Here is a 9,459-nt window from a genome sequence, read left to right as displayed (position 1 = left end):
CTACATTTTCTCTCAGATGCCAAGAGCAGGGCCTTTTAAATGCTCCTTCCCAGGGTCTGGGACTGTCTGCTGTGCTTTGCTGGGCAAACCATGTAAAACTCCCTGTAAGCCCTTTTTAAATTGCACTCCCGTTGTAATCTGTTTATGAGGGGGTCCCTGATGAATTTGCTATCACAAAAGGGATCTCCGGCCCCAAAAGGTTTTGTGGAGCCCGGTCTAGCAGACAAACAAAGACACTAATGCAAAATGATCCAAATTCTATTGAGAAATAAGGATATGAACCAATGATTTATATACACACACATCAATATGAACACATCTTTATAAAGCAACATATTTATTGGCAGTAATTAACTTGTACATAGATCTGACCTCACTACCATATCTTCATGACTGACAGAAAAGGCAGCTGTAAAAAGCAATTTACAGTTGAACATAAATTGAGCAAATTAGCATAACTTCTCTGAGCTGCGCAAAAAGCAATAGAGTAAAATAACAGTCACAAATAAGCATAGAACAACCTGAATGCCACAAAAAGGAGAATGGCAAACCAAATACCACAACGGAATACGAGCATGTGTACAAGTCATTTTGAAATCAAACTTTATATTATGTCCAGTACAAGAACCACTGTTGCCTGTAGTTCACAGTACAATTATCTTCATGGGTTTGTGCATCAGGTCATAGTGAGACCATCGGTTGGGGTGGGAGAGACTCCAACCAGCACAAAACATCTCATGATTCCAAGAGGGGTGTTCAATGTGAACTATTTGAACAGTTGTAAAAGTGAACCATGTGATATCCCCCCACCAAATTTGATTAAAACAATAAATGAACAAATCAGACTGCCTCACATTGGTCGGTTATGAGACATGCATCTATGTAGGTCGCCACGGCTACAAATGGTTTTCTTTCCTAAAAATCTGGACGACGGCACCAGTGTTAATTTGAGATGTTACAACCTGCCAATGATCGGTCACAATTTATACAAATACAGTATCATGCTATTTGATCATCTCAGTAGATGTCTCTGTCAAACAGGAGGGTGGATGTATTATGTGTTGTGTGACACGTGTGTGTGTGTGTGTGGATGTACTAAAAAGCTATATCTTAATGCGGAAGGCTGTGCACTGTGAACCGGGAGACTCTGTGGTAGAGGGGGTCTGGACAGTAGATTTGAACAGGGCCTTGAGGATGGTCTGGGGATCCACCTCAGGTGTGGGTTGAGAGGAGGCTGGCCGACCCCCGGGGCGAGACAAAGAGAGGGGCAGACCCTCTTTCCTTCCAGTGCCTGGAGTGTCACTGAGCCTCCTGTGAGAGAGAAATAGGGGATTTTATGTGATGCTGAAAGACAACGTGCATTGCAATTGGAAAGGAAGAAATCATGCACATTGTGGACTACAATTTAATACTTTGATTTGCATGCAACGCAACCAAGGGGGCAGTGAAAATATGAATATAAGAGAGAAAGAGAGAAACTTACAAAAGAATGGGCTGGTCTGAAGTGATGACATTCCCCTGTATGTGAAGATTGCACTTCATGGGCTGGCCTTGGGAAGAGAATGAATAAAGATTTAAGTAAAACCAACGCCTTCTCAGATAACTATTCATCATCACCTGCATCATTACCCGAGGCTGGTTCCCAAAAAACTCAATCAACCTTAAAATAAATGTTGCCCTTGCTGAAGGCCCTTACCATCCAGACAGCGGTTGTTGTATTTCCTGTAGGCGCTCACAGCATCCTCCTTCCTCACAAACACCACTTCAGCAATCCCCACCTTCACCAGCCTCGCTCGCTTCAAGGCACCGCACACACAGAACAGCTCCTGTGGACCGTCACAAGAACACAGGAAAAAGGTAAGTTGAATGTGCTAAATGAGTCATGGCTGCATCGTAAGCAGGTCTGCAATTTACACACACAGCTAGAGAGAGAATCTAAAACAGCAGAGAACTGAACATTGTGAGGCACTTACCACTATGTCCTCTTCAGTGACACGGGGGTGCAGATTATTCACTGTTATCTTAGTCCCCTCCAGAGGACTGAAGGTAGGCTGAAGGGGTGCACCAAAACACTTTACAATCAAATACAAGTCACACCAACACAATAAGCCAATGCTAGGCTTTATGTTAATCTATCATCAATGAGAGAGAAGTAGGTTGATTACTGACCCCAAGGCTTGCTATGCTGCCAACTAGTGATGTTAAAGGCCCAGTGCAGTCCAAAATGTGACTTTCCTGGTGGCAGTTATATGTTGAACACTTAATACTTAATTGTTTGAAACCTGGACGCTTTCCTTCATATGAAAAAATGTCAGTTCCTTTTACGCATGCAAAGCATTTTCTGTTGGTCACATAATTTTTCTGTTTAGAACTAATTTAACCGCTTGTTAACTGGTTAGAGCAGGGGTGGGCATTGGTGTCACACTTTTTCTCCATCCCTAGCAAACACAGCTGGTTAATCAAACTGCATTCTAAACTGAAGATCATGATTAGGTGATTATTGGAGTCAGGTGTGTTAGCTGGGGCTGGGGAAAAACTGTGACACCAATCAGGACACCGAGGATTGGAATTGCCCACCACTGAGTTACAGATATATACTTCGAGATTTTGACAAGGAGGCCATTTATCTACTTCCCCAGAGTCAGATAAACTTGTGGATACCATTTGTATGTCTCTGTCCAGTATTAAGTTAGAGGTAGTTTTGCGAGCCAATGATAACTAGCATTAGCACAATGACTGGAAGTCTATAGGTATCTGCTAGCATCCCTACCAACACATTCCTATAGAGATGACCTTATGTAATCCAGTGCTCCAGTAGCTGAGTGAAGGGACATGTGGAGACTGACCTGTGGGGGTGGAGGAGGCTGGGAGTTGGGCTCCGCTGTGGGCCCTGCCTGCCGGAGGGTCCTGGAGATGGGCTGTAAGGCGAGAGCAGAGGAGCGGGAGGCCCCTACACTAGGGTTGGGTCTTGTGGGTGCCACAGGCACTGGGGGACGAGGAGCGGTGTATGCATCGTTTTTGACTACTTTAGTGATGGGGGCTGACATAGTGAAAGGGCAGCCCAGGGTGCCAGGCTGTTGGAGAAAGAGGAAGCTTTTCAGTGAATGAAGGGAAAGTTGAGAGTGAGACACCAATGCAGCCAGTGTGGCAGTATTAAAGGGATATTTCAGTTATATTGAATAATAAAGAATGACAGATAATTTAGGAAAAAGCAACAGAAAGAGAGAAGTTAAGAAAACATAGCATAGTCTTCACACCCGTGACTGCAGCATATGGTTGCCAGTAGTGGTCTTCATCTGTTTGCTAGGGATGTCATCATCACCTGAGAAAGACTGAGTGAGAGATGGTAAGTTACTCACATATGCATTGCAGTGACGCATGACCAGCAGAAATCAACCAAATTCAGTTCATATACTCTAAAGAAAACTTTATTATCTAAGACCATTTTAATCAATTCTGCCATCTAACTTCTGATTCATATCTTTTCAAAAAATGTCCCTTACCTGGGAACCCCTGCTTGGCATTTTCATACGGATCCCACTTGACATCCCTACCGGCCTTTGCTGCTAAAAAAAAAAGAAGTTCAATAATATCATTATTCAGAAGAAGGTGAATTAATATACTTGACTAAAATCATGCTACAAATAACTAAATAGCAAATAAGCCTAGTTGAACTTTAAACTCATTTCCAATTAACTTCAGCTAGCAACTATGTTTGGAGTGAGGCTATGCTTTACCACTATAAACAATGCAATAATATGCATTCTCTCTTATCCGTGCACATCTTGAGCGACAAGTAGGTAAATTCTGTCTAGTAGCTAAGCATGGACATATTAGAGCAGATCCTGGACCTGTGGTTACTATCACTTTGGAGCCAACTGTCAGCCTGATCACTTACCTGGATGGTTTTGGTGATCTTCATGGGTGTCACCATTCCTTGGCTTGGTGGAGCTCCAATGGTCCTCTTGAGGCTCAGCCTATCACGAGCATCCATCATCCTCTTAGGTGCACCCCCCAGCTGTGGCGTAACCCCAGCTCTAATGTTCATTCCTTGTAGGTTGGGGGTAAACTGCCTGGCATTTGCACTGGCAATGTCGTTGGAAGTGTGTATCTGTATCTGCTGCACATGTGTCTGTAGCTGTGCTGCTGGTATCTGCTGTAAACTCTGTGGGGTAACATTAAATGTATTCGGACCTCCTTTCCGTGAGTTGATCATCTGTCGGGCATCCTGGACCCCACCTGCTCCTCCTCGGATTCGGAAGCGGGCATCTTTCTGGCCAAGTTTCTCTCTTGCATCCTTCACTTGAAAAGCTGGAGGAAGCGAAAGCAGGACAAGAGTGAGCAGAAGGCAAGAAACCATTCCAATGCCTGATCTGACTTGCAAGAATGCATAACAGAACGTAATGTAGTCCAACAGTAAAATGTGTAGTTTGAAACAAAATATTATTTTGTAAATGGGGCTACGGTAAGAGAGACATCCAGATCAGATCAGATCTCTTGAAGTCTCAATAAGCATTTTTCATGTCCACTTGACACAAAATCAATCCGTCAAATGGAATATATCCCTCTACTTCTCAATAGGGCAATAGGCAGGTCCTCACACAAAATACCTGCTTCAACTCTGGCAAAGGCTGGGGCATGTATTATTTCACCCATTACCTTGAGCATTGCTCTAAAAGCTGTTCAGAGTTAAATAATTGTTTGAGTTCCAACAAAGTCATTCTGTTGAATATGTGATACTACTGAAAGGCTATTTGCCCTGCAGGCCAGGTCTTGTTGGTTACCAGTTCCTCCTCCTCCACCAAGTCTCTGTCTGACATCTGTCATCCCAATTTTCTGTCGGGCATCAAAGGTCCTCCCGACCCCTCCAGCACCCCTGCCGAACATAGGCCTGAAAGACAAGAGGAAGAGGTCGACATTGGTGTCAACTAGTGGTAGCCTAATCCTCCATGATCTAATATCTACATTTAGCAAAACACACATGGAGCTCGTTTAACACCAGCTATAGTATTTGATTGTGTCCTACATTCAGTATGGCTCTCTAGGTATACTCAAAGCGATATACAAAATCAAATAGTGTAACGTTAAATGTTCTGATATGCGCTCCTTGTGTTTTCCAAAATGTGAATATTAGATAATGGAGGACTAGGCTACAACTAGTTGACTACATATGGCTCTAGGTAGAGGATCTACAAGACTGCCTGGCGCTCTGTACCATATCTATAGGTATACTAACTAGTTACCCTAAACGTTTCTGCGTTTGTAAACATTGTTAGTTTATAGCTAACTACCGAACGTACATTCCAGCGAACTGTTTACCTTATTCGGTTATTTTTTTGGTCGATAGCTAACTTACCGTCATTAATTGCTGATAAAACATTTTTTTTTTACCTAGTTAGCTAACAGGTTAAACGGAGCACTGATAAATAGCTAGCTGCGCGTATTTTGCTCATTGATATCAGGGAAATCAGTATCTGCAGTGTAGCGATAGATAGTAACGTTAGCTACATGATTGTTGCTAATCCAACGGCGAGTACAGGCCTTGAAAAAGGACCGCTGAGGAACTGAAATAGCCGAGGCTTTCTGGAAAATTAATTTCTTCATTACGTTGAATGATACAACTCAAGGCATAACGTTCATAAATTGCATTCAAACTCATACATTGCTAAATTAATACCTTTTAATTGTTTCTTTGTTGTTGAAACCGCGTCGACGTATCACTTCGTCCAAAGAAATATCTTCCATCTTCTTTGACTCAAAGGCGTGAGTGATCGTAACTGGACAGAGAAAAACGAGAAGAGACTATGGAAGGCAAGTTGGATCAAAAATGGCGAACTCATAAAACAATAGCTCCTTGAAAAACTACATTGTTGACGCCATAATATAATTACGTATACAAATTAAATATATCTATGTTGTTTGAAATACCAATACAGATATATTTTACTCTTACATTTGTTTAGCAAGATCTAAAAACCAGAGTGTTATTTTAAGAGAAATTCATATTTTATACGGTTTTAAAGGCCTATTAGGTTATGTGAAGTGTCAAAGATCACATCAATGCCATTCATTGGTCATTATCAATTAACAAAACATGATAATTTTAACATAAACAAATAAAATAAATTTCACAGCCTTAGGGACCTCTGGTATCGATTGCTCTTCACGAAGTAAAAAAAAAAAAATGCCGGGGGTAAAATAAACGTTTTAACTTTCCCATCAACCTTTGCGCTCCAAATCCCTTGAAACCAGTGTATATAAGTAAAATCCCGTAGAAAAGCTATATTTTACCTGATTAAATTGAGGAATGAAAATGTACAATTATGTATCACATAATGAGCTCAGAACATAAAATGCAACTGTAGGTTTATACTTTTTGAAGTGAACACCAATGTTAAACACCATGAGTGTAATAGTCTGCATACAGAGGTAAGTAATGCCCTCGACCATCGATTGGTTATGCCTTAAACTGATGAGTAAGGAAAATAACGACGCGGGGTGACGCCCGTGTCCTCGCCTAGATTTGCGAGATCAATTTTTGAACGGGTACAGGTCCGCCTGTTTAGGTGACTCACCTACTTTGTGAGATGCCTTGCGGGACATGGATCTGCCCCGACCTCTCATGTAAAATATAAACCTCTTTCGGGTTACTGACACAAGGTTACACCGAATCAGAATGAAATAATATTTCCCATGATTGTAACGTACTATTAAAATAGTACTTACTGCACCTCCCCCAAAACCTTTTTCAACATAAAAAACATCTCTGCCTTCTATTTCTCTAACCACGTTCCATCAGCAGTTTTTATGCGGGTAATGTCATACTGTATATTTAAAAAAAATGAAGACAGATTAGGCACATTACCTATTTAACAAACAGTTGTTGTGACAAAATTAGTTGTAGTTGAATATGCGATGAAAACACATTATACTTTGGATTTTTATTTGGTAGATCAAAATTTAATGTTGTGTGCACTACGTCATCACGCTCTGATTTTAATGTTCAACAAGTCAGTTTGGTGGAAACATACCCACTTATGTTGATTAGGGAATATACATCTGTTGCCAATTGGATTGAAACCTAGATAATAACTACGTTTCCATCCACAGTTTTTATGAGTAAAGTCATACCCTATGAAAAAAATCCGAAAGCTGTGATGGAAACAGGAAGTTTCGGTACAATTGTATAATTGCAGTCAGGTAATTTGTTCCTTTCTACATGGTATTATATTTTTTTATTGGTAAAATTAATTATGGGTAAAATGGCGGTGGAAACGCCTTTATGCGCAAATATTGATCTAATAACCATCATATCAAACTAAACTTGGGAGTCACACAAAGTCAACATGGTGGGTCCTCCTCCCACTACGACACGGGAAACCATGCCGTTTATTAGGCTACAGATTAAATCATTTATGATGAATTTCACAGGGTGGTGAAAGTGCACGGTGATGTTGATGCTTCTTTCCAATAAATATTCAAACACGTCATCACGCCCAGATTTTTATCCGCAACAAGTCCGTTTCTTGGAAACACCACTGGTGAGAAAATGCGCATATTTTCTTTTTACGGATTTTTAAATATTCACATGAAAATCTGTTGATGGAAACCTAGTTATTGACCATAAATTGTTTCCGGAATTTCCACCAAAACCCGAGTGCATTTAACTTTGTGCCACAAGGTGGCAGTATTGTATATATATTTACAAACATGATAGGCCAAATAAAAAGGTAGGAACACTGTGAAACCAGGTGGGCAAGTATTTATTTATTTCACCTTTATTTTACAATTGCGACCTGGCCAAGATAAAGCAAAGAAAATGTCACTATAAAGTTATAGAAGCATATAGAGCCGAATGAATCAGGTTTTGTGTGTGTGTGTGTGTGTGTGTGTGTGTCGGTGTTAAGGGCATGATATAGATGATTTTTAACTGATCATTATTTGACATGTAATTTCCTTCCTGACCATGTGTGAGCATGACTAAGTATGATGCCTTGTATTAGTGTCCCATATATGTCCCATATTCTCAATGCATGCCTCCCTCATCCATCCTACTGTCACTATCAGACCTACCACAGCCAAGTGGTAAAACACCTTCCCATGCAGAGCTGGACACAGGAAAAATCAGATGAATCAATGTGAAAGGTCTCTCATGTGGTGAAATATAATTTCAACCACAAAAAAATTGTATTTTGTAGCCTCCTTTCCAGTCCGTAATGAAACAAGGTTCCATTAATTCACCATAAAAGTCAGTAAAACTGTTAATTATGTTTCTCAGTCATTTCGTGGAGGGGTAATAACCAGAGGCGGTATAGATTCTAACCATCTCTGGTAGTAATAACCACTAAAGAGCAGTAGCGGTGCGTGGGTAAAATCATTGGGAAAGCCAAGCCAGAGAAAACGACAACATACACCAATGACAAAAAGTATGTGGCCCATGCTCGTCGAACATATCATTCCAAAATCATGGGCATTAATATGGAGTTTGTCCCCCCTTTGCTAATAGTGGCGCAGCGGTCTAAGGCACTGCATCTCAGTGCTTGAGGTGTCACTACAGACACCCTGGTTCGATTCCAGGCTGTATCATAAATAAGAATTAGTTCTTAACTGACTTGCCTAGTTAAATAAAGGTTAAATAAATAAATAACAGCCTCCACTGTTCAGAGAAGGCTTTCCACTCGATGTTAGAACATTGCTGCAGGGACTTGCTTCCATTCAGCCACCAGAGCATTAGGCCTGGCTCTTAGTCAATGTTCCAATTCATCCCAAAGGTATTCAGGTCAGGGCTCTGTGCAGGCCAGTCAAGTTCTTCACCGATCTCAACAAACCATCTGTATGGACCTCGCTTTGTGCACAGGGGCATGGTCATGCTGAAACAGGAAAGGACCATCACAGAACAGTTGCCACAAAGTTGGAAGCACAGAATCATCTAGAATGTCATTGTATGCTGTAGCGTTAAGATTTCCCTCCACTGGAACCAAGGGGCCTAGTCCAAACCATGAAAAACAGACCCAGACCATTATTCCTTCTCCTCCAAACTTTACAGTTGGCACTATGCATTGGGGCAGGTAGCGTTCTCCTGGCATCCGCCAAATCCAGATTTGTCCGTCAGACTGCCAGATGGTGAAGTGTGATTCATCCCTTCAGAGAATGCTTTTCCACTGCTCCAGTGTCCAACGGCGGCGAGCTTTACACCACTCCAGCCGACGCTTGTCCCTTAGGCTTGTGTGCGTTTGCTCAGCCATGGAAACCCATTTCATGAAACTCCCAGAGAACAGTTATTGTGCTGATATTGCTTCCAGAGCCAGTTTGGAACTTGGTAGAGTGTTGCAATCGAGGACAGCTGATTTTTACACGCAATGCGCTTCAGCACTCTGCGATCCCGTTCTGTGAGCTTGTGTGACCTACCACTTCGCAGCTGAAGTGAGCCGCTGTTGCTCCTAGACGTTTCCACTTCAC

The 9,459-nt window shown here is 41.6% G+C and overlaps 1 protein-coding gene and 1 non-coding gene across 6 annotated transcripts; one reads left to right on the top strand and one right to left on the bottom strand.

Annotated features, from left to right (window-relative positions):
* Positions 1 to 317: 317 nt before the first annotated feature.
* Positions 318 to 6,235, bottom strand: LOC110486450 (polymerase delta-interacting protein 3). 5 transcript variants are annotated; one of them, XM_090196583.1, is made up of 11 exons: positions 6,145 to 6,235; positions 5,678 to 5,777; positions 4,785 to 4,891; positions 3,899 to 4,311; positions 3,504 to 3,566; positions 3,258 to 3,332; positions 2,847 to 3,074; positions 1,974 to 2,051; positions 1,697 to 1,826; positions 1,484 to 1,550; positions 318 to 1,311 (listed from the first exon to the last, which is right to left on the bottom strand). In XM_090196583.1, the coding sequence occupies exons 2-11, from the start codon at positions 5,743 to 5,745 to the stop codon at positions 1,104 to 1,106; spliced, it is 1,437 nt and encodes a 478-aa protein (XP_090052709.1). In that variant the 5' UTR covers positions 5,746 to 5,777; positions 6,145 to 6,235; the 3' UTR covers positions 318 to 1,103. The 5 variants fall into 5 exon arrangements, with proteins under 5 accessions (XP_090052709.1, XP_090052708.1, XP_090052710.1 ...); XM_090196582.1 differs by having other exon boundaries at positions 5,954 to 6,203; XM_090196584.1 differs by having other exon boundaries at positions 3,504 to 3,563; positions 6,145 to 6,186.
* A 224-nt stretch (positions 6,236 to 6,459) lies between these two features.
* On the top strand, positions 6,460 to 6,614 carry LOC118938563 (U12 minor spliceosomal RNA). Its single transcript, XR_005035772.1, has one exon. It is a non-coding gene; the product is annotated as a U12 minor spliceosomal RNA (small nuclear RNA).
* The last annotated feature ends 2,845 nt before the right edge of the window (positions 6,615 to 9,459 follow it).

Source organism: Oncorhynchus mykiss, chromosome 13 (genome assembly GCF_057628025.1).
Source record: "Oncorhynchus mykiss isolate SJ-2025 chromosome 13, ASM5762802v1, whole genome shotgun sequence".
NCBI classification, from domain to species: Eukaryota; Metazoa; Chordata; class Actinopteri; order Salmoniformes; family Salmonidae; genus Oncorhynchus; species Oncorhynchus mykiss.
This window is presented reverse-complemented; position numbering and strand designations above follow the sequence as displayed.